Source organism: Odocoileus virginianus, chromosome 8, assembly GCF_023699985.2.
Source record: "Odocoileus virginianus isolate 20LAN1187 ecotype Illinois chromosome 8, Ovbor_1.2, whole genome shotgun sequence".
Lineage (NCBI taxonomy): Eukaryota > Metazoa > Chordata > Mammalia > Artiodactyla > Cervidae > Odocoileus > Odocoileus virginianus.
The window spans coordinates 76,443,272-76,468,310 of NC_069681.1; the positions used below are offsets into that span (position 1 = coordinate 76,443,272).

Genomic DNA, 25,039 nt, shown 5'->3' on the forward strand with positions numbered 1-25,039 from the left:
TTGCTTATCTGATTGGTTAGAATTCAAGATATCCCCTGGCCTGGGCTTTGCTAGTGAGCTGTGCTGTTGGTCTGAAAGGTCTGGACCGACAAGACCTACTCTCTTTTTTGTGTTCTGCCTCCTCAGGACCTTGCTTATCATTTCTGCCCATTTGATTGCCTGGGCAGGTGGACTTACTCTGTCCTACCAACCTAGTCATCTCAGACTTGGAAGAGAAGCATTGGCTTCTTAAGACTACTTAAGACTCCTGGCCTCAAACATATTCAATCTGATTTGTTATTTAGACGCTAAGTCGTGTCCAGCTCTTTTGTGACCCCATGGGTGGTGGCCCGCCAGGCTCCTCTGTCCGTGAGATTTCCCAGGCAAGAATACTGGATTGGGTTGCCACTTCCTGCTCCAGGGGATCTTCCTGACACAGGGGTCGAACCTGCATCTCCTGCATTGGTACTTGGATTCTTTACCACTGAGCCGCCTGGGACTCCCATTCAATCTTATGCATCCAGCCTAACTCCAGCTCAGCAGTGGGGGGTTGTTGTTCTACCAGTTCTTCGGCTAGTGCTCCTTGGGTATAGGACATTTAGGAATAAATCCTGAGGGGGAAGGATGAATGAACTGTCTATTACCCTAAACACCAACTCAAACCCTAAACAGCTCCTTTAATAGCATACAATCTACTATTAATTTCCTTATCTGTCGAATTTCCCAAACAAAAACAGCATGGCTAATAGCTCACCCATATTATTGTTTCTGAATAGCCCTTATCCGAAATGTAATGTTGTCCTAAGGGAGAAGTAAACAGAGAACAAAATAAAGAATAAGTGCTCAGTCAAGACCCTTTATTTACCTATTTCAAATTCACTTTTTAGAAAAATCATTAAATGGTATGCTTTAGAGGCTTATTGGCAGGGAAATGAAGCCATAGAACAGGGTCCCCAATCTCCAGGATCTAATTCCTGATGATCTGAGGTGGAGCTGATGTAATAATATAGAAATAAAGTGCACGATAAATGTAGTGTGCTTGAATCATCCTGAAACCATCCCCCAACCCAGTCCATGAAAAAATCATCTTCCAGAAAACAGGTCCCTGGTGCCAAAAATGTTGGGGCCTGCGGCTTTAGAACATCATACAGAGTCAGCATTCACCATCACCTCCCCATCAGGCGGGTGCACTCAGACTCGTCAGAGAACTCACACACTCAAGTGTTAACATTAATGATTCACATGTTAATACAACAACAATAACATGTCTGATTAGCTGGGCCATCCGTCCTATAATTTAAACAACTAAAATAGACATGAAGGACCACAACATAACAGTATTTTTTTTAAGATTCTATTTTTTTTTTAAACAAGTATTCCCAGTCAGATAATTCTAAGAAAAAACACTGAACGTTGAATGCCCAAACTGAATAAAATGTTCAGAAATGGGAATTGTGACTATTTAAAAGTATATTCCTGTCGTTCTGTTTTTTTCTCCATTGCAAGACTTGTGTGTATAACAGGGCTTTTGGCTTGGTTTGGGGAGAGTTTTACATTTGCAAATTAATGACCCAGTCCTCGCTGAAATGGTAATGTCCGAATACTTCATTTCTAAAACAAACCCAGATCTGGAATTTTTAATAGCCTGGGTCTGAGATTGGTGTTCATTTGTGCCCTGCGGCATACTTCCAAGACTGACAGGAAAAAACCCAACTGAGCACAATTGTTGGGACCATTTGAATGAAGGAGAGCAATTCATTTGAGGTTTACACTGCATTTTTTCAGTAAGTCATTTAACGCAGCTGATTACAATCAGCTACTACTGAGAAATTATGGGAATTTTGAAGTATTTATAAAAAATGATTTATAATGTTATATGAGTTAATTCAACAGATATTTATAAGCACCTCTTTTGTGTCAGGCACTTTGCGGATACAGAGACAAACTAGACAGGGTATTTTAACTTTTTATTTTTGTATTGGAGTATAGCTGATTAACATGCTTCCCTGGTAGCTCAACTGGTAAAGAATCCGCCTGCAATGCAGGAGACCCCCAGTTCTATTCCTGGGTCAGGAAGATCCCCTGGAGAAGGGATAGGCTACCCACTCCAGTACTCTTGGGCTTCCCTGGTGGCTTAGACTGTAAAGAATCTGCCTGCAATGTGGGAGACCTGGGTTTGATCCCTAGGTTGGGAAGATCCCCTGGAGGAGGGCATGGAACCCACTCCAGTATTCTTGCCTGGAGAATCCCCATGGACAGAGGAGCCTGGAGGGCTACAGTCCGTGGGGTTGCAAAGAGTCAGACACGACTGAGCGACTAAGCGCAGCACATAGCTGATTAGCAATGTTGCGATGGTTTCAGGTGGACAGCAAAGGGACGCAGCCGTACATGTACCTGTATCCTCCCCCAAAGTCTCCTCCTATCCGGGCTGTCGCCACCTAACAAAGCAGAGTTCCTTGTGCTATGCACTAGGTCCTTTTGGTTACCCATTTTAAACATAGCAATGTGTACATGTCTATCCCAAACTCCCTAACTATCCCTCTTCCCATCTCCCCCGGCCCCAGCCTTGCAGCCAAAAGTTCCTTCCCTCAGTCTGTGAGTCTGTTTCTGTGCAAAGGAAAAGGATTTTGAAAAAGAATTATAATAGGAGGTGATAGATGCTATGAATGTGATAGAATTATGCCTAGAGGGTGTGGCCCCAGGGTTGGGGTGGAGGGTGAACAGGAAAAAAGAATATTAGAACTTGTCTTTATCTCATACTTTAAGTTTTTCTATTTTTGTATGCTTTTAGATAGACATAATTGGTCCAACGACACACATATAATTTATAAATAGACATAGGTAGCTATGGTATATAATTGGTCATTTAGAGAACACTGCTAAAGAAGACCAGAAATAGGAATCATTTGATTTGATGTGTGGAGGACTCAAAATAATGTTCCCAAATGAGCATACTTGATCTGAATGCCCCAGGAAGCCTGGGCAGAAAAGTAAGGGGACCACGTTAGTCAGAAGAGAAGTATTGCAGTGTTTTTCATATGTGCGTGAGCGTGTGTGCTCAGTCATGTCCAACTCTTTGCAATCCCATGGCTCCTCTGTCCATGGGATTCTCCAGGCAAGAACACTAGAGTGGGTTGCCATGCCCTCCTCCGGGGGATCTTCCCAACCTAGGGATCAAACCCGAGTCTCCTGCAGTAGCAGGAGGATTCTTTGCTACTGAGTTGCCGGGGGAAGTCCAATAACAGTTTTACAAAATGTGGAAAGGCTAGAGAGAGCCCTGCATCCGTGGTGGGACCAGTGAGGGGAGGGAGAGGTGGACTAGGTAGAAAGATGGAGAAGGACTTTGCCAAGTTCTCAGACCTGTGTTTTACCAAGTGCAATGAACAGGAGGGGAGGAGAGACCCTTGACCCTGTGGATCAGTCCACGGGGTCCTCTTCCTGGTGATGATGCTGAGTGGGTCTCTCTCTGTGAAGGAGTGGGAACACACCACTCTCCTGCCTCACTGAACCTCTACAAGGTAGTCCTGAGTAGGAGAGGGTCTGGATTTTTAATTCGTGGACCACACTGGTCCTCCAGCAATCTCTGGCCATATCCCTATCATTGATGACCAAAGTGTTGATCTCAGACTTGGGGTCAGATGAGAATTATACTTGAACTCACTCTTTTTTTCTTTCGGCTGTGCTGTAGAGCACGTGGAATCTTAGATCCCCGACCAGGGATCAGACCCGTGCCCCCTCATTAATTCATTAATTTTAATCGGAGGATAATTATTTACAATATTGTGATGGTCTTTGCCATACATCAGCATGAATTGGCCACAGGTATATATGTGTCCTTCCCCATCCTGGACACCCCCTCTCACCTCCCTCCCCACCCTATCCCTCTGGGTTGTCCCGGAGCGCTGGTTTGGGTGCCCTGAGAAGCAGGAGTTCTTAACCACTGAACTTACAAGGGAGGCCCCCAGTTACTGAGAGGTCCTTTAAATTCTGTGCCTGCCATGTCCCTTCCTGCAATCTCTTCTCTTCCAGCACCACTCCCTCACTTTCCCCCAATTCTCAACCAACCCCTGGGTGCTTCAGTGAGTCACTTTTGTAGCTTCTCTGAGCAGAGGTAAAAATGCGTTCTCAAGATTTGTGGTGTCCTTTCTTTTCCTTCTCTTCTGTCCCTCTCAAACTAGGTGTTAATGTACAGAGCAGGGAGACACAAAACCAGGACTTGCTCCTCTCAAATGCCAGAGAACCTGACTGATTTAAGCAAAGAGACTCCAACATCCACTTGACTTAAAGCTAGTAAAATGCTATTTCTGAAAATTGTGTTTCAATTGTGTGAGACATTATCATGCCGTGATTATTGTTATTGAAGTCAGAGAACTGTAATGGAAGTATATTTTTAGAAGAAAAGAATCATAAATCACGTTTTGGTTCTAGCTTTTTCAATTAAATGATGCCTGTGTCTCGAAGCCTAGCATTTCTCTTGTCGATTAATGAGGTGTCCTCAGGGCTCCGTGGCCGCCTCTCCGGGGTCTGGTCAGCTGCACCCACCGCACCCAGGGACTTCGTCCTTACCAGCCCAGGGCCTACTCCTGGGCTTGCTGCTGCCCTCTGCGGACAGCTTTCCTGTCTTCTCACCCCCGATGTCGTCTGAGTGCTAGAGGGCGTTTCCTGACATGACGAACCGCAATCGCATTGTCTTTTCACCTGCCTGCAGGTGTTTCTCTTACTTCACTGACTCTATGTGTGTTTTCTGTTTTAATCCCTCCCCTTTTCCATTTCTATCACTTTGGGTCCTCTCTTCATTTTCCGACTTCTATTCAAATCCCACCTTCTCCCCGAAACCATCCTTGATTATTCAAGCCAGAGTTTTCTTTCTCCCAAGAATACTCGCGACTGTTGGATTCATCTGGATTTCTCCTCTAACTGCCTGGTGCCCTGGTTATTTGTGTGGTTACCTGGTACCTAGTGAGGAGGCATACACAGCTAAGATAACTTATAGTTTTTTATAGTTACAGATACAAAACTATAGATATTTATAGTTTGCTTTTTTTTTCTAGATATTTTGTGAGTTTCTGAAGGGCAGAGGCTAAATTCTAAAAGCTCAATGTTTAGATTCCACATGTAACCGATATCATAAGGTATTTGTCTTTGTCTGACTCACTTCATATGGTATGATAGCATCTAGGTCCATCTATGTCGCCACAAATGGTATAATTTCTTTCTTTTGATGACTGAGTAATATTCCATTATATATGTATACATATAAACATTATGTATCCATATATATGTATATATGACTAAAAAAAGGATATGTAGAGTTCCTTGGTGGCCTAGCGGCTAAGATGCTGGGCTTTCACTATCGTGGCCCAGGTTCAATCCCTGGTTGGGGACCTGAGATCCCACAAGTTGAGCAGTGTGGCCAAAAAAAAGACATACAAATGAACTTATTTCTGAAACAGAAATAGGCCCACCAATATAGAAAATAGTCTATATATAAAATAGATAACCAACAGGGAACTGTACTCAATATTCTATAATAGCCTATAAGGGAAAAGAATCTGAAAAAGAATGTATATACGAATCATCGTGTTGAACACCTGAAACTAATAAGATATTGTAAGTCAACTATACTTCAGCAAAATGAAAAACGGAACCTTGTTGGTACCCCTCACGCCTGGCACAGCATCCTCAGAGCAGGTGTTGGGGTGTTCCAGGATGGAGGTGCAGAGGAAGGGTAAGTGGGGTGTCGCTCTGGGCTCAGCAGTACCCAGCTCTCCTCCCTTCCTGGCTAGAGGCACTGTGACTGGCCCACTTTGCAGTGAAACCCGAGCAGGAAGCATTTGTCTGCTGGTGCTCTAGCAATGATGGCCATGAAAAGGAACTTGAGCTGAGGTGGCAGTCAGCCCAGAGGTCACCCACGATGTGGAACAGCTGGCCTGGAAGGGCATTGGGCCAGCAGCAGAACTGGCAGGACCCAGAGGGCCTTGGTAGCTATAAGCCATTGACATTTGCAGATTGTTACCTAAGCATAGCATTGCCCATCTAATGGACACCTATTATTTAAATCCTTGGTGGTTAGGAGGTTAAATAGGTAACTGAGAGCCAAGGTGGGATGCTTGGAAATTTGGCACCTTAAATGCATCAAATCTAAACTAAAACAGGGGGCAAATTCAGGTCAAGAAGGAGGGTTTTGGAGTCAGACTGACCAGGGTTGGAGTCCTGGCTCCTACAAGTTATATGTCCTAAACTGGCAGTTGTAAAGCTTTTTGGTCTTAGGATCCCTTTGTACTCTTAAAACTTATTGTTTTTTATGGGTCACATCTATGACTATTTGCTGTTTTAGATACAAGACCAAAGATTTTTAACAGTGATTTATTAATTCGTGTAAAAATAATTACAGTGGCACTTTCCTGGCTGTAGAGTGGTTAAGATTCTGCATTTCTACCGCAGAGGGTGCAGGTTTGATCCCTGATCTGGGAACTAAGCTCCCACATGGCTCAAGGCATGGCCAAACCGCTCCCCCGACCCCCGGCCCCGGACAAACCCTCCCCAAACCTGTACTATACCTAGGGCTTCCCAGGTGGCACTCGTGGTAAGGAATCTGTCTTCCAGTGCAGAAGACACAAGAGATTCAGTTCAATCCATGGGTCTGGAAGGTCCGCTAGAGTAGGACATAGCAACCCACTCCAGTATCCTCACCTGGAGAATCCCACGGATAGAGGAGCCTGGTGAGCTACAGCCCCTGGGGTCGCAGAATCAGACACAACTGAGCGACTGAGCACACGACCATGGTGCATATCGCTCTATCACATGTTAATATATTTTTGTGAGAAATAACTATATTCCCCCCAAATTTTTTAATATCTAGTTTAATAGGAGGTGGATTCTCATATTTGTTTCTTTATCTGTCGGGATATGCTGTTTTGGATGAAGTAAATGAGGATCTAGCTTCACAGGTACACAATTGGAAAATGGGTTTTTAATAATATTTCAGTGAAATTGTGGGCATTATTTGATATTATACCAAGATTCAAGACAATCAGGAGTTTCTTAAAGATTAGTTGCAACTTGAAACTGAAGTCTTATCAGGGAACTTCTGTATGGGGTTTCATTAAACCCATTGGTCTGTCTTTTACTTTGAATGAAACTTTTAAAAAAACCCATTCATGATTTTGTAACATCTTTCATAGGTCCTTTGGCAAATAGTTTCCCAGAAGTTGCAGGACTTACAAATGTTGACTCAAGTTGTTATACAATATCAAAACATCACATTTATTAACACTATCATTGATGTCACTGAAAAATCTTTACGATTGGGGAGGCTTTGAAGCTCATGGCAGCAGAAACAAATTGTCCAAAATTCAAGTTTCATGTCAAAGCTTATATCTTAATAGCTGTCACAAATAGCATCAATCAGCTGTTTTCTTTGAAGCGGAAGGCTCAGTTTATTTTTGAAAAAATGTTTGCCCGGTCCCTAAGGGTGAATTTCCAGTTTACATGTCAGTCTGTCAACTAAAAACCATGTTCTGTGAAAAAAGCAGCTAGTTCAACTTGGGACTCAAGCATCATACAGGTGCTTTTCCCTGAGATAACACCGTAGTTTGATATACAGCAGAAGGACTTTTATGTTATGCCTCAGTTTCCCCCACAAAATGTTAAAAAGATGTCTACTTAAAGGTGTGATTTAATAAAATTATTAACTTGTCCTGCCGCAGCAAGTGTCCTTTTGGGTGATCTGGCTTTTTTGCTATTGCCACTGCCTTGATTAGTGCTGAGGCAATAATATTTTTTCCCATAAGTGGTTTTGCAAGATTGGTGGAAATTCAACCCAGAAAAAAAAGGCAACATTGTATTTAGTACTGTGATAAAAAGCTTTGACCTTGTGAACCTGGGCATTGGAAAGAGTCCTGGGAACACCAAGAGGATCAAAGACCATACGTGAGAAATGCTGTCCTAATGTAAGCTGCCTGACCTCTCTAAAATAGAAATAAAGCTGTTTTGAGAAGTAAATAAAATATTATTTAATAAGAAATAATGCATGGAGAGCACCTAGTATTGTGCTGGTATATAACACGTGTTTGTTAAATGTTCGCTGTTACTATTAATCTAATTACTGATATGTGAGGGTGTAGCTATCATTTATAATAGTAGTAATGATGATACGCTTTCATTTTTCTCCATAAACTCATTCCTTTGGCAGATCTCCCTTGTAGTTAATGGCTCCATCTGTCTCTTGTGGTCCTTCTCTCCACTCCAGCCAGGGTCTACTGACTCACAAACACTGCTGATGTGACCTGTCAGGTCCTCAAGATGGTCCCTTCTCTGCCATTCCTGCTGCCACCAGCTGGCTTACATTGCATGGTTTGGTGGAAAGAGACTGCCACCAAAGACAATTCTGGCTCTTGGTATTTGACCTGCCTAAGTTTACTAATCGGTAAAGTGGGAAAAATAGTCTTTATATATATATATATTTTTTTTTCTAGTGAGGATTAAATGAAATAATAAATTTGCAAGTAACTGATACATGTATATGTATAGCTGATTCACTTTGCTGTAAAAGCAGAAACTAATACAACATTGCAAAGCAACTATATACTCCAATAAAAATTTAAAAATAAAAGTAAAAGATAAAGTAGCTGGCAGAGTGTCTAGCTATGGCAAATGTTCAGTGCATGTTAGTACATTTTAACTGTATACATTCTTTCAACCTATGAGCATGGAATAGCTCTTAATTTACTTGTCTCTAATTTCTTTTATTTATGTCTTACAACTTTCAGTGTACAAGTGTTTCACCTCCTTGGTTCATTTATTCCTAGATATTTTTGTTCTTTTTGATGCAATTACAAATGGAATTGTTTTTTTAGTTTCTCTTTCTAATAGTTTATAGGAACACAACAGATTTTTGTGTACTGATTTTTTTCTTTTTTTTACTGAACTCCTTTATTAGTTTTAATGGTTTCTGATGAAGTTTTTAGGGTTTTCTGTACAGAAAATCATGTTATTCACAAAGAGCATAGATCCCACTGTTGGTAGGAATATAAATTGGTATAGCCACTATGGAAAATAGTAAAGAGTTTCTTTAAAAAGTTAAAAATAGAACTACCAGATCTGGCAATTTCACTTCTGGATAGTTATCTGATGAAAACAAAAACATTAATTTTTTTCCAAAAATACCAATTTGAAAATATATGCACCCTATTTTCACTGCAGAATTATTTACAATGGCCAAAAGAGGGAAATGACCTAACTTTCCATTGTTGGATGAATAGATAAATTGTGGTGTATATAGAGTATTATTCAGATATAAAAAGAAATGAAATCTTGCTGTTTTGTGACAACATGGATAAACCCCGAAGGCCTTATGCTAAGTGAAGTAAGTCAGAGAGACAAATACTGTCTGAACCCTCTTTTCTTTTAATTGGAGGATATTTTCTTTTCAATGTTGTGTTGGTTTCTGCTGTACATTAATGTCAATCAGCTGTAAGTATACATATATCCCCTCCCACCCCCTAATCTATGTGGAAGTTAATACATGCATACTCCAAGCTCATAGATGCAGGTTGGTGGGTGCCAGATAGAGGGAGGGAGAAACGGATGGATTTTTTTAAAAGTTTAAATACATTGAATTTTAAAAATGGATCCTAGAGAGTAAATAAAATATACAAAATTGCAAAAAAAAAAAAAAAAAATAAGAGGGATGCTTCCTCTTGCTCTTGTTGATACGCCTAAAAGGAGAGATTCCTGATCTTTACTGAGAACCAGAGGCTACGTGATTCTAGAAAGGAGAACAAAAGAACCAAGTGGATAATCTGTTTCTGATCAGAAGTTTCTAGGAGATAACTTTTTTTGGTAGAGAATAGTCTAAACCTTTCTCTATCTTCAAAAAAACCAACAGCTTCAGATTTCTGGGCTTGTCCTTGGGGACTGCAGAGATAGTTTATTTCCTGGATCTTGGTTCAGGGCTGATAGTCTGTGGGAATTCAGCCTCTTTGGGTAAAAATCGTGGTTTAAAGTGTGGCTTGATAGAATGGGTTTCATTTACAGTCTTGGACTTTGAAAGCAAAGGGAGACAAGCTTATCAGAGGCGTGGGAGACACCCTCTGATTAATTGTCGTCAAAGTATTCTTCCTGAGTGCCTGCTACACGGGAGGTGTGGCCACTGGGTCTACTCCAAGGGACGGAGGTCTTTGCTGTCTCTTCTCCTGTAGGCGATGATTCCCCTCGTTTCCCTAAAGGTGAAGGCCTCAGGTGAAGTGACTGATCTCTCCCCTAGAATCATGTGTGCACTGGCTCTGGGTGAGTGGGGCATGGCTGTATGTGTGCTCATCCCTCCGTCGTGACCGACTCTCTGTGACCCCATGGACTGTAGTCCCCCACCAGGCTCCTCTGTCCATGGGAGTTCCCAGGCAAGGATGCTGGAGTGGGTTGCCATTTCCTCCTCCAGGGTATCTTCCTAACCCAGGGATTGAACCCGAGTCTTCTGCATTGGCAGGTGGGTTTTTTACCACCGAGCCCCCTGGGAAGCACATGGGACATGGTTCAGTTCAGCTCAGTCGCTCAGTCGTGTCCGATTCTCTGAGACCCCATGAATCGCAGCACGCCAGGCCTCCCTGTCCATCACCAACTCCTGGAGTTTACTCAAACTCATGTCCATCGAGTCGGTGATGCCATCCAGTCATCTTATCCTTTGTCGTCCCCTCTCCTCCTGCCCCCAATCCCTCCCAGCATCAGGGTCTTTCCCAATGAGTCAATTCTTCATGACATGGTTAGTGGATGGTTATATCATGGGTCTGATTATCACTAAGACCCAGTTTTAGACATTCTACTCTACCGTCAGACCTCAGGGTGGATTTTAGTTTGGGAAAATAACCCTCAAGGCGCATGCATAATTCATAAGGCCACTTTTCTGTGTGCAGAGGAATGGTCCTCCTGAGAAGGCCCTGAGAATGGGGAGCTGGGGTCTGTCCCCTGGTCTTTGCTGGCACCGGGCCGGATGCCCAGGCCGGGCTGGGCAAGAAGCCTGCACCCCGTCACCACTGCCCCACACGCCAGACACCTCTGAGCTTTGCGGTGTGCATGTGAGTTTCTGTCTGGATGCCCTTCCTTTTTCTCTCAGCCCAGAACCTCCTATATCCCCTTTAAGACCCTGTCGAAAGGTCATGTCCGCTTTTCTAATAACCAAATCCTATGGCCCTGATAGAGTCTGTTTTCCCCTCTGTATGTTCCGAAGTGTTCCCACCTGTGCTATAGTGTTTCATTACAGCAGGAACATTACTTCTGAACTTAAAAAAAAATTATTATATTTATTTATTTGTCTGCGCCAGGTCTTAGTTGTGGCATGCGGTAGCTGAAGCATGTGGGATCTGGTTTCCTGATCAGGGATTGAACCTAGGCCCCCTGCTTTGGGAACCCAGAGTCTTAGCCACTTTGGGAATTACCACTTCTGAATGTTTCTGTCTCTCTCACTGGACTGGGAGCTCTTACACCCAAGGCCATGCTTTCTGCTTCTTTGTATCTGCCCCAGAGCTGAGCAATGGGCATGCCAGCTAGAAGTGTTCAGTGGGTCAGCGTCGGTTGAATGAATGAATGCAGTCCAGCCTTTTGGGCTTAATGTAAAGTTATTAAGTGATCAGAAACCACCTTTATAATAATCTCATAAACTTATGAGATTGTTTGGTGATCTATGGTTTTCTCCATATAGTATTACGTTCTCCTTTCGCATTTAGAAAATTCTTTTTAAAAATTACCAGTCTGTCTCAATCATGATACGATAACCCCCCACCCCCAAAAGAGGTGACTCCGTGGTTCTACCCCTGCACAGAGCAAGGGCATACTTTCAGGGGTGCGTGTGAAGATGTCACCTGTTCAGGTGAGTGAATCCCAGGAAGAGAGTTGTGACCTGCTCATTTTCGTGGTCTTACAGTGAATGAGATGAATTTTTTTTCTGTTGAAAGGTCTCCCCTTAATGGTTGGTGGTTCAGGTGGCAAAAGAGGCCCGGAGGCAGATGGTGTGTCACTGTGAACACTGGTGTCCCCACGGGCACGTCTTGTTCTAGGCAACTCAATCTGTGGTCGGATGGGGAGGGAGCACTCTGAGCAAATCCACTGATCATGTGACTAGAGTACGTGAAGAGTAATCCTTTTTAAAACGTGAGTTATGGAGCTCTGTGATGAGCCATTTATCTGTGTCTGCTGTGGGAAGGAAGCACGCCAGGGCAAGTTTACGACCTGGTGCTCTCGGCTGTATTTAGGGCTGTTTCCCACGCCTTTACTACACATGGATGAAAATATTAAGCACCTAGTGTTGCTTGTTATCAAACATGGAGTAGATATGTGAATACATAGTAAGTAAGCTGCTTAATTTCTAGGTTTCTGTGTCTGTTTAAACACTCTAATTTTTTGTTTGTTTTGGTCTGAGTGGATTTTTATTTAACTACTTGGTTGTGCTGGATCTTAGTTGCATTGGGTGGGATCTCTAGTTGTGGTGAACTCTTTGTTGCAGAACGCGGGATCTAGTTCTCTGAGCAGGGACTGAAATCAAGCACTGGGAGTGCAGACAGAGTCTTAGCCACTGGACTACCAGGGACGTCTCTTGTTTTAATATTTAATATCTCATATATGCGAGAAAGGTTTTCTTGGAAGAAAGCTGAACAGCTTTGGAAATTGGAAAACTTCTAGAACTTTAAACCAGGCAGGTGAATTTTAAAGAAGGATAGAAGGGATCGATGCAGTCAGTCATAAATTTGCAAAGCTTCACTAAAAAACGGAAGGAAGGAGTCTTACATTTCTTTTCCCTCCCAGAAAAATGGTGTTGACATGGGGCCACAAACCTTGGCTGAATGGAACCAAATGGGACTATTTGCATTCACACAAAATATTCAATCCCCAGTTTTAAGACTTCAATGTAAAACGAAGAGAGAGAGAGAAAAAAAAAAAAAAAAAAAAAACCATTGCCACCAGACATCTTTTAAAAACAATTGGAGCAGCTGTTGTAAGGGCAGATGACCATACTGGTCCCAGGCACTCAAGGTCAAACCTCCCAGAGAACAGTCACCTTTATTGGTCTAAAGACAGCCAATAATTCAGCACCTGCTTCTCTGTCTCACCCACATCTTACTGGCATCCGTATGGCCTGGCACTGGTCTTCACTTGATGTTAAGCAAGTGGGTGGATGCTGCATGTCCACGTGGAAGATATGGTGTTCAGAGGGTGCTTGGTGCAGTGAGAGGCACAGTGTGGGCATCCAAAAAATATGAGGAAATAGGAATGTAAACATGGATGTGACCATCAGGAGGCCTCGGTCTGGTGAGCATGAGCTCTTGGTCCTGCCTCCTTCCTAGGAGGCTGCAGTGGGTTGAAGTTCCCGGGGAGAGGCATGTGTGTGTGTTGGGGAAGGGGGGTGTGGTGTGGGGTGGGGTGGTGTGGTACAGGACCCTCATTAGAGAGGGCTGCATTTCCTCTGTAATTGCTTCCTTTTCCACCACCATCTTCCCTGCTGGGGAGGGCCACTCAGCTGGGGACAAGAGGGACTTTCCTAAGGAAGATTCCATGGTCCCTCCACTTTTCTGCATTCCAATGTAATTTATTTTTTTAATCAGACTTTTGGATAAAATTACACCCTTCCTCTTCCATTATGGCGAACACTCAAAATTACATTTACACAAACTTCTATTAAAAGTCAAATTTCAGGCCTAAGCTATTGGCAACATTCCCTTTCAAAAGAGAATATGAAGTAAATTAGTTGAGCTGATTAAAAACACCTTCATCAAAGTAGAACTGTTGGTGCCAACAATATTAAGGGTTGAATTATTGATTTTAAAAAAAATAACAGATGGTACATTAGCAGGGAAGAAAAACGATTCTCCTTCCTGTCCTTCCTTCCTCTGACGCCCATCTCCCTTTTAGCTTCACTTTGGGGACAAGAAGGGACACTGACCTACTGCTGGCAATCGTGGAAAGGGAGGTGATGAAGCAAGGCAGGGGTGCACGAAGGCAGAGGATGGGGCCCAGGTTAAATGCGAGGAAGGAAAAGAAGTGCAGACCGTAGGGAGCAGAGGTCAGACGCCTGAAGGAGGCCGCTGTCCCCGCGGAGGGGTGGACACCTCTCCCGGCAGCCCGGCCCCTGGGGACCTTCAGGCCACAGCCACGAGCCGGGCGGGCGCGGGAAGCGCGCACGAGGGCGCTCCCGCTACCGGCCGCCAGAGGGCGCGTCCGGAGCCGGCGCGGGGCCGGGGAAGGGAGGAGGGGAGCCGCGGAGACGGGTCAGCCGCGGCGGCAGGGGCGGCGGCGGCGGCAGCGGTGCAGCTCCGCTCCCCGCGCGTCTCCCGTCCCCGCGCCCGTATAGGGCGCTCAGCCCCGCCGCCGGGATGCGGCCGCCCGCCCGCCGCGGCCGCCGCCTGGCGCTGCCGACACTGCTCTCGCTGCTCACCTGCTCCCTGGGTAAGTAGCGGGCGGCCCGGGCGCGCACCGGAGAGGCGTGGGCTCCCCGGGCGCAGCCGCCCGCGCCCCGCGTCCGCGCTGGGGGAAACGCCAGGCGGCCCAGCCCTGCCCTACCCCGCGGCGCCCGCGCCTCGCCGTCCCGTCCCCGCCGCGCCCGCGGCGGCAGCGCCCTCTCCCGGCGCCCCGGCCGGCCCCGGATCCCCGGGACCCCGGGACCCCGGGGTGCGCCTGGCCGGCCCCTTTCAGCTCGCTGGGGTCCCGCCGCCGCTTCGGTTCGACTCGCGTCTCCGCGCTTCCTTCCGCCGGGAGCAGGCGGCCGGCCGGGCCGCGAGGGCGCGGCGCCCACCCCCACAGGAAGCGCGGAGTGAATGTGCAACTGCGAGAAACTTTGGAGCGAGGGAAGCGGCGGCCGCGGGCCCGCCCCCCTGCCTTCCGCCCGCGTCCCGCCGGCCCTCCGCGCTCCGCGCTAGCGGCGGAGGCTGGAGGCGGGCGGGCGGGCGGGCTCCGCGGCCCGGGCTCCCGCGCTCTCTGGCCCGCACCGCCCGGCTAGCCCGCGGGGTGACCAGCGCTGCACCCCCAACCTCGCCCGGGGCTCCCTATGGGGGTCTCACAGACCTGCCTGGACCCCCCAGGCTGGGGTGTTCACCGGGCCCCAGCCCCTTTTACCGGATCCTTGACCAGGAAGGGAGGACCGGGTGCCCGGCTGGGCCTCTGGGTGTCGGTCGGGGCACGGGGGAGGCCGTAGGGAGTCTTCCGAACCCTGCATCTTCTGGGGAGGAATTAGAGAACTCTGCCAACAGTGTTTGTCTGGTGCTGCTGTAATGCCCCTTCCCTTTTTTTGTTCCGTGCTCCTCGCAAGAGCATGCCCCCCCCCCCATAAAATAATGTGATAAAAGTTTAAAAAAAAATCATTGCAATTGACTTTCATGGTTGAGGTTTGTTCAAGTTTGAAACCTTGGAGGAAAAATATTCCTATTAGCGTTCTCGGGGTTGTTGTCATCTCAGACTTTTTGTTTCCAGCCTGTTAAGAGGCAGTGATTTCAGATTTTTAGAAATGGCAGAATGGTGCAGTTTCGGAAAAGACGTAGCGTCATTGTGCCCTGCTGTTTCGGTAGCCCACCGGAACCTTGGCAGCCGTTTCTATTTGGACTTAAAATTCTCTGAATAAGGACCTTGACTGTGTACCCCTGGCCTGTCTATAGCAGTTCAGTAAGTGTGGGAAAAGCCAGTGAAATTAATTGGTAATTGTTCACACGCGTGATTAAGTAACAATGTAATTAAAAATGTTTGGGCACCTTGGGCAGCGAAGGCTGTAATTGACGGTGGGGGGCGCTACTGAACTTAGCGGGGATTTGCTTTAGCCGAAGAGTGCGCTGCTGGAGTGGGGGGCGCCGGGGGAGGAGGGGAGGTTGGAGGGACTATGAGATTCCCGGCTGCATCAGCTGGCCTGCTGCCTGGACGTTTTGCACCTCACCAAATGGGGTGGGTGGGAGCTGAAATTGGCGTTCTATTTATAGCTCTGCACTTTGTAACCGCTGTACCTGGAATGTAATATTTGTGTGTAATACATTCACTAGAGGGGCTGAAGTGCACACGTGGGTTGCTCTGTGGGTCTGTTTTTCACTGCAGGAAAGGGAATGTCTGCACTTGATAATATATTACCAGACATTCAGAATGAACTAAAATGTCCACACATTCTTAAGAGATGTGTTTTAGCCTTGTGAAGTTGTCAGATAAGCACAATAAATAAGACGTAAAACCTATTAAAAGGTCCCTGTGAGACATTTGGTTTTGTGAAGGGGATTTCATGGGTTGGTACAGACAGGAAGCTGTGTTCTTCCAAATCTGAAGCAAATCATGAGTTCCCTTTGATGTTGTGGAGGGACACGGAGAAATAGAGAGGTGTGTTGCCCAGCCTTCATATGTCTTGAAATCGGGATTCTTGGACTCTTGTTGAAATAGAGAACATGATAGGAGTTCCAAGGTATGTGAACAATTCAGACAGTATAAAAATACCTTAAATATTCCCTGATTAGGGGACCTGACTCTGTACTTTAGTTCTCCCACAAATGTAGTGTATTCATTTAAGCTTTCAGAGAAGTCAACAAGAACATTTATTTTAAACCCAGACATTTTTTTCTTTTCTACAGACAAAAGTCACTGCAACTTCAGTCCTAAAGTCCAGAGCCAAGACTAGACTCAGAAGATGTATTCACGCCTCTGGGTCAGCCCCTATGTGGCTTCTCATTCCTTTGAATCTCAGTTTTTTCCTATAAAACGGGAGGCATAGACTCGATAAAATACTAGAACTTTGCCATCTCTTACAGTGTCAACTGGTTTTCTTGTGGCAGAGTCTATCCGCTATCCCCCAAACCCTTAGTTTTTTCCTGGCTAAACCTCTTAGGGGTCCCCAGTCCCCTGGTACTAGGCTGCACAGCAGGAGATAAATACCTGGTGAACCTAACCCCACCCCCACCCCCACCAGGGAAAAATTGTCTGCTACAAAAGCAGTCCCTGGTGCCAAACAGGTTGGTGACCACTGTCTTAGATAATCAGCAGTGTTATGAACAGAGTTTTGTCCTTCAAATACATATATTGAAGCACTGATCCTCAACATGACTGTATTTGGAGATGTGCCTTTAAGGAGGTAATCAAAATGGCTCTGTTGTAAAGAATCCCCCTTCCTAGGCAGGAGATCTGGGTTTCTTCCTGGGTTGGGAAGATTCCCCTGGAGAAGGGAATGGCAACCCATTCCAGTATTTTTCCCTGGAGAATCCCATGGACAGAGGAACCTGGTGTGCTACAGCCTGTGGATTCACAAAAAAGTGGGACAGGACTTAGTGATTAAACCACGGCACAAAAAGGTTAAAAGAGGTCATAAGGACAGGGCTAATCTAGTAGGACCCTTTGTAAGAGGTAGAGACCCCAGAAATGCTCACAGAGAAAAGGTGGTATGAGGACACGAGGGGAGATCATCCAACTTCAAGCCAAGGACAGAGGTCTCAGCAGAAACCAACCCTGCTGACTCCATGGTCTTGGACTTCCAGCCACCAGAAGTGTGAGAAATAAGTTTCTGTTGTTTAAGCCCCCTGCCCACCCCACCCTCCATAGTCTCTATTATGGCGGCCCTAGCAGTCCTTGCCGACAAAGGTCCGTCTAGTCAAAGCTATGGTTTTTCCAGTAGTCATGTATGGATGTGAGAGTTGGACCATAAAGAAAGCTAAGTGCCAAAGAATTGATGCCTTTGAACTGTGATGTTGGAGAAGACTCTTGAGAGTCTCTTAGACTCCAAGGAGATCAAACCAGTCAATTCTAAAGGAAATCGATCCTGAATATCCATTGCAAGGGCTGATGCTGAAGCTGAAACTCCAGTACTTTGGCCACTTGATGAGAAGAACTGACTCATTGGAAAAGACCCTGATGCTGGGAAAGATTGAAGGCGGGTGGAGAAGGGGACGACAGAGGATGAGATGGTTGGGTGGCATCACCGACTCAATGGACATGAGTTTGAGCAAGCTCCAGGAGTTGGTGATGGACAGGGACGCCTGGTGTGCTGCAGTCTGTGGGGTGGCAATCAGACACGACTGAGTCACTGAACTGAGCAGACTAATAATACAGGGGATAAGGGGAAGGGTGGAGGAGTGGTGGCAGCGGCAGCGTGTCCAGCAGAAAAACATTTTCAGTAGCCCTTGCAAACAGGGGTAGCTAGTGAGCTGTCTGCAGGGAGCTCTGAGTGCGTCTCTTGGTAAAGTTTATTAAAACTGACCCAGCTGCGGTGCAGGCCTTCTGCCATTGTTTCCTCCTCCTCGTTGCCTGTTAACGTGAATCTGATGGCTGGAGCTACAGTGGCCATCTTGTGACCATGAGGTGACCTTGGAAACAGAAGCCAGTAGTTACAATGGTGGAGCAGAAAGGATGGTACCACTTGGGTACCAGGTAGATGTGGAGCACTGTGCCAGCCCACCATTGCCTATTTCCACACATGTATTGCGTGAGATAACAATCTGTCTTGTTTAAGCCTCAATTGTTGGTTTTTTTTTTTTTTTTTTTACTACATGAAGCCAAGCCTAATTCTCATTGTTACATCTGTGAAGAAGCTTATTTGAACCAGTGATAATAGATAGTAACATTTATCTTTCTTATCCCTGTTTCTACTGAGTCAGGATTATATTTCTTAGCACCTGCCAAAATTAGGGGTGATTTTCCACTCTGAGCCAGGTATTGCTTGGATTCTTTTCATGGCAACGAATCAGACACTTTAGGACTCCAAGAGTCACACCTGGCTCCAGGTTGCTTTGTACTCTTCTGTTTTGGATTTTTAAGCCCTCCTCTTATTTATTCAGCAGTACTCAGATATTACCAGCATAGATTTTAACCATCTGGGTGGATTCTTTGTTGTTGGCCGCCAAGCTGATGTGGCCCCCGTGGTCACCAGCTTGACCCAGGAGTTTGCCTGTAGCCAGTAGTCAGGCTCTTGGGATGCGGGGATGGAAGCAGACGGAGGAAGAGCAGCTATTTCAATTGGGGGTGGAGGAGGGGAGGAGATGAACCCTTGTGTTCAGTTCTCCTGAGGGAAACACGGTGGGCCCGGTACTTAAGTCGTAATTACTGACCTCATTTGGACCATTAAGGGCCAGCTTTTTTTGCTTTTCATGAGAAACATTATTTATAACAGTTTACAGATGTTACAGATTTTTGGCTCCTTGGAGCCAGTACCAAGGGCTTCCCTTGTGGCCCAGGTGGTAAAGAACCCGCCTGCCAATGCAGGAGACCTGGGTTTGATCCCTGGGTCAGGAAGAGCCCCTGGAGAAGGAAATGGCAACCCACTCCAGTATTCTTGCCTGGGAAATCCTATGGACAGAGGAGCCTGGTGGGGGACCACAGTCCATGGGGTTGCACAGAGTTGGACACGACTGAAGGGCTGAGCGCATACACACACCTTTCCCCATATAAAGGAGAAGTCACAGTAGGCGTCAGGGATTCATTAGACCTTTTATTGATGGAGAGTCTCCCTTAAGGCCACATCTCAGAGGTCTGATCACTAAGCTGCTTCCAGAGAAACCAGGTAAGTGCTGATTTGAACTACCAGAACATGTTAATAAGTTTTACGTAGTATTAAAAGGAAAAACTGTACTCAGAGTTTCTTTGTTCGGAAGGTGTTGAGCGTCTAGTATGCGCCAGACACTGGGGTTGTTGCAGGAAGAACCTGATCTAGCCTGTTTCTACTCTCATGGAGCTCGCAGTCTTGGAAGGGAAGGTGACATTGAACAGGAGCACCAGTCTGCCCAGTGCTGTGGTGTTGTCAGGGCGCTGTGACAAGTGTTTCAGGGCCGTTGTTCCGTCACTCAGTCGTGTCCGCCTGCCAGACTCCTCTGTCCACGGGATTCTCCAGGCAAGAACACTGGAGTGGGTTGCTGTGTCCTCCTCCAGGGGATCTTCCCCACCCAGGGATCAAACCCACGTCTCTTGTGTCTCCTGCATTGCAGGCGGATTCTTTATCTCTGGACCACCAAGAACTGATGAGGCTTTACTGGAAGTCTGGAGCTGAGGTTCCCAATGCGGGGTGGGGGTGGTCACCTTGCCCCCCAGGGAATCCTTGTCGATACGGAGAGATTTCAGGACTGTCACAGGGGGTGGTTTGGCAGGGGTGCTGCTGAGCAACCCACAGTGCATGGGGCATCCCCTTCCCCCCTCAAAGAATCAATTTTCCAGTCCAAACCAGCAATAACGCCAGGTTGAGAAGCCCTGAAGTTTCTCAAGGCAGGGCCTTGGAGCTCAGACCTGAAGGGGAAGCAGACAGAGCTTAGCTACCATGGGGAGGAAGGAGGGGCCAGGACAAGGCTCTGGCTGGAGGAAGCTTGTGGAGAAAGGACGGGACTGGACAGGGGAGGGGGCTGGAAGTTCCATGGGGGCCTTGCAGACCAGCGTGGGGATTTTGGACTTGGCCCTTAGAGCGGTGGGGAGCTGTTGCAGCGCTGTCATAGGCAGTGATGTGATTTGACTTGACATGTTAAGCTCAAGCTGGTGGTTCTGTAGAACAGGGATGGGTGGGGGCTGGTGTGGACGTAGGGGACGGACGAGTGAGGAGGCTGCCAGAGTCAACCTGGCGAGAGCTGATTACGAGTCAGAGGTGCGGTGGTTGACTGGTCCAGTGGGCCCAGAGGAGGGCCAAGGATGAGTCACAGGCTCCTGCTCTGAGTGTAGGTGGAGAGCAGAGCTGTTTACTGATACAGGCGCTGATGGAGAAGGACCAGATGTGGTCAAAGGAAAAAATTGTTTTATGGTAGTTGAATATATATATAGCATAAAATGAATCATTTGAACCATTTTTAAGTGTGTAGTTCTGTGGCATGAAGTTACCCAGACGGTTTTCTAAAGTTTGCTTTTAATTTTAGGGGGAGGCAAAGATGAGTTCTGTTTGGACAGGTTGAGTTTGGGGTGCCTGTGAGATGCTTGGGTACCATGTCCAGTAGCAGTGAGATCCACTGACGGTCTGGACCTCAGAGGAGAGGTCCGCATGAGAGAGATTTAAGGGGAAATTTGAGTTCATTTCTTTTTTTTTTTTTAAAGAAGAGGGCCTTGATTGACAACATAAACTTATTTAAACATTTATTAATACTAAAAATGTCTGTGTAATGAAACTGGAGAAGCAAACAGGCTTTATCTGTAAAGCTGATCTGATGTAGAGCAGCAGGCTTAACCAATACAAATGAATTGAAGTATCATCAAATAAGATTTGAATGCATCTCAACTATAGCAGTGCCAGTCTCTCCTAGGGATACGACTTACTTTCACTCCTAAAGGAATATTTTATGATCTTACAAGGTGATATGTTTTGGTTTACATCATTGCTTCCCATAAGAAGCTCAAGGCTCTTTACACATCACACTGAATTTATCTTCTCCAGATCCTCGAGGGTGGATAGGCAGGAGCTTGTTTGTCATTTATGAGTTGAAGGAAGCAAAGGAAGATAAATGGCCAAAGCCAGTTGGGGGAAGGAAAAAAAAAAAAAGACAGGTGTTCTGTTCCTTTGAGTGGGTGTCAGACTTCAGCACAATGGGAACACTTCAGGGTCTTAGAGTCTTATTTGTTAAAATGCAGATTTCTGGGTTCCAGCTGCAGCTTTTTCTGATTCAGGAGAGTCAAGACAAGGCCCCATGGATCTGTGTCTTTAACAAGGCGCCAGGCGAATTGTGTCTGCTGGCACATTGCAGAGCCCTGTTGGGACCATCCTGGCCCAGGTGTGAACTGGGACGGTCACTGGTGGTTTCCGTGCCCATCTGTAGAATGTAAAGGTGGTTGCTGGTTGCTTTGTCTTAAGGTGAAGTAAGGAGCTGTTAATGGGGAAAGCAGAGTGTGGGGGTGAGGCCTGATACTCGGCATTCAGGGGCTCTGCCTTCTTGGGAAGGGACTGAGAGACCCCAGAATTGGAACTCAGAAGGCTTCCTCTGGTTGTGGTATCGTTTGGCAGATTTATAGATGCTACTGGAAGGACTCTAGCACCTGGAGTGTGAGTCTCAAAACCTGGAGCAGTGGGCTGGTGGAGCAAAGGTTTTTGGACTCGAGATGAGTTCCTGGAATGTCTCAGGCTGTGGGTACCATGGATTCAGTGACACTGACGGGTGTGCTTTTGGGGACCCACTTTTTTTGTGTGGCTGTGCTGGGTCTTCATTGCCACACAGGCTTTTCTCTCGTTGGGGGCTCCTCATTATCGCGGTGGCTTCTCTTGTGACCCTTCCCCGGCTTCAGAGCACAGGCTCAGAAGTTGTGGCCCTTGGGCTTAGCTGCTCTGAGGCATGTGGGATCTTCCCAGATCAGGGATTGAACCTGTGTCTCCTGCATTGGCCGGAGGATTCTTTACCACTGAGCCACCAGGAAGCCCTGGGACCCACATTTTATATTTCAAAACGAAGGTACTAAAGTCAGGCATAAAACGAGCCTGACGGTTGACTGCTGAATGTTGTCCAGCAGCATAACGGAGTTGGACGGAGCCCTGACTTCTTGTGTTTGCGTGTTTGCTTGCCCGGACCCCCTCCTGGTGTTCTGGGGGGTGGGGGGTGTGCACAGGGTTCTTCTCCCCTCACCCACGACTCCGCCTGTGGACCCTGCTTATGACTTCCTCGCCAAATGCTGTTTGAGTTGGAGTTTGCTTCTTTTCAGATCCTGAGTGGCATATGGGTTTTCATATCATCTGTTTAAATGAGATATGAATCAAAGAAGCAAAAGATCTTTTCCTTCCTAAAATATATAATTCTTTTCTTTTTCTCTTTTCCCCCGCTCCGTTTATTGTCCCTCCTGTACATATGCTAACCCTCTGGCACGTGGAGTATATTTGTCCTGGCAAATGTTGCTGCCGAGTGAGGGAAAGTATGCGTTCCAGACTCCATTTCCCACTGATTTCTGTGAGGAAACAGGGGACGTGTTTCAGATGGAGTGAGATCCAGTGTGAGCAGCCGGGGGCTCGGGCAGGAGGAAAGCGGGGTCTGTGTGCTCTCTACCTTGGGGGAGCCTTGCCTCTCCTGACTTTTCCCAACTGGCTGCATCCTTTGAAACAGTTGGGAATCCCATGGAACACAGCGAAGAGGTTCCCGACCCTGAATGCCGTGCAGTTCTCTACCTGCTGTGGTGGCGGAATGGCACTGGCGTCATCCCCAAAGCAGGGGATCTCTTTTCCTGAGAGTTTGCTGTTTGTATTTGGTCCCTGAGCAAAAGTCTAGCTCTCCTGTCCATCCTTCTCGTTGGCTCTTAAGGAGAGGGCTCAGAAAGCCCTTCACACGCTTGCCTTCTGTCTGCCTGGCCACGCCTTTCTGTCTCCTTGGCAGTTGAGTCCCTGAGATGTTGGGGTTCCCCTGCTCCCATCTTGAGCATCCAGCTGTGTGGCTCTGGTTCCACCACGCCGCGCGGAGACTCCGAGTGTGGAAATTCCTCTCGGGCCTCTGCGCTGAGCTGTGCTGGGGACCAGGCCGCGAGGAGGGTGTTGCCACTTGAATCCCCTGCAGCATCTCGGGAAGCTGGGAACCACGTTGAGTTCTCCCACAGTCTGCTCACTGTCCTTTATCCTGTAGCATCTGAGTGGCACCCCAGGCTACCCCGTCGCTCGGATCCGAAACCCGGAGTCACCCACACTCGTCTCCCTGTCGGCCCTTGCCCGCCCTCATCCGCTCGTGGGGTCCGTCTCCAGACCTGGAGATGCTGCTGCTTTAACACCTCAGCTGCGCTCTGGTTCCCCGCCTGCTGCGCCCAGGAGTCGCCACCTTCATTAGGTCCCTTGGCTCTCGGGGTCTGGCTCCATCACCCTTCTGGCCGGTGTGTCTGTGTGTGTGGTCTCCCCACAGCCCACCCCACACGCTGCCTCTGGAAACTGGTCTCAGGCACACATCTCAGCATGGCATCCCCCTTCTTAAAAGCCTCAGAAAGCTTTCAGTAGCACTCAGTAAAACCGGACTGACCCCTTTCAGGACATGGCCCAGCCATTCCAGCCGCACCCCGGCCCCAAGCCACACAGCACCCCATGGACCCCGAGGCGTCCGTGCCCAGGTCCTCCTCCGCTCCCCGCAGCACCCGTGCTCCGGGCTCGCTGCGCTGTTGGACCTGCTTTGTCTGCAGAAGCCTGTTTCCTGGCCTCCTCCTCTTGCGCTTGGCGTCTCTGCGGCCTGGCATTGAACTTGCTGCCCTGCTGGTCTCTGCCCTCCCTCCTTCTCCGGGGCTCCCTGGGCAGCGGTGCCGTCAGAGGGCCCCCGTCTGCCTTTGGCTGTTGACACAGGACTTGTCCGTGGGGTTAGACCATCACCTGCTTCGTCATCCTCACCCGGCTCCTAGCATAAAGCGTGATGCTTAACTCGGGCAGCCCCTCTTTGATCTTCTGTTGAACACGCGAAAGCATGCATTAATAAAGATACTGGCAGTGGCTGCTCACACCCAGAGCCCGCAGCTCGCGCCAGGCAGGCCCCATTCTGAGCCCGTGTGGTGTGCTTCGTGTGCTCACCCCTGGGCTCTTCAGCTGCCTCGGTTCTGCCCTGTCCTCAGCCCCGCAGAGGCACGGGTGCTCCCTGCGGGGCACCCCCGCTCCCCCCACGTCCACAGCCCTGGAGACGGTGGCTTTGTCAGAGGGTGTGAGGAATGCAGGTGCTTGGGCAGCCGCCTTTGTTTCTGTTTCCTCTCCTGCCAGGGATTATCTTCAAAGCAGGTCGTGGAACCAGTTAAATTGGCTGCAGGCCTTGCATCCCGGAGTCCAGGCTCCTTCACAGGAGCTGGAATTAAACCTGGAAGCCCTAGGGAGCCGGGGCTGCCCGGGGCGGGGTTGGCCACTGGAACCTGTTATGTGAAGTAGGTCACAGCAGAGAATGGGCCAGGGGGAGCCCTGAGCCTGGGGGCACCAGCCAAGGCTCCCAGGGGTGGGTGGGCTCTGTCCCAGACAGCTGGGGTGGGGGCCCGGGACCACCTGGCCCCATGGTGCTCGTTAATTTCCTCCACAGACACCTCCTGAGCCTTTAGTCCTGCTGAACCCTTGCTAAACCCTTTCTGCCCATCCCACTGCATCCTGGCAGCTCTCCTCTGAGGGGGCCACTTAGCGTCTTACTGCTTTCCGTGTTTGGTACTTAATTTGGTTTCTGTGGTAAAGGTTACG

General features: G+C 47.6%; 1 protein-coding gene across 1 annotated transcript in view; it reads left to right on the forward strand.

Moving 5' to 3' along the window:
• The first annotated feature begins 14,059 nt into the window (after nucleotides 1–14,059).
• B3GLCT (beta 3-glucosyltransferase) overlaps nucleotides 14,060–25,039 on the forward strand; it is a 108,218-nt gene continuing 97,238 nt past the window's right edge. The window contains exon 1 of the mRNA XM_070471760.1: nucleotides 14,060–14,412. Coding sequence (XP_070327861.1) covers nucleotides 14,340–14,412 — 73 coding nt within the window. The 5' untranslated portion in view covers nucleotides 14,060–14,339. The remainder of the gene's footprint in view (nucleotides 14,413–25,039) is intronic.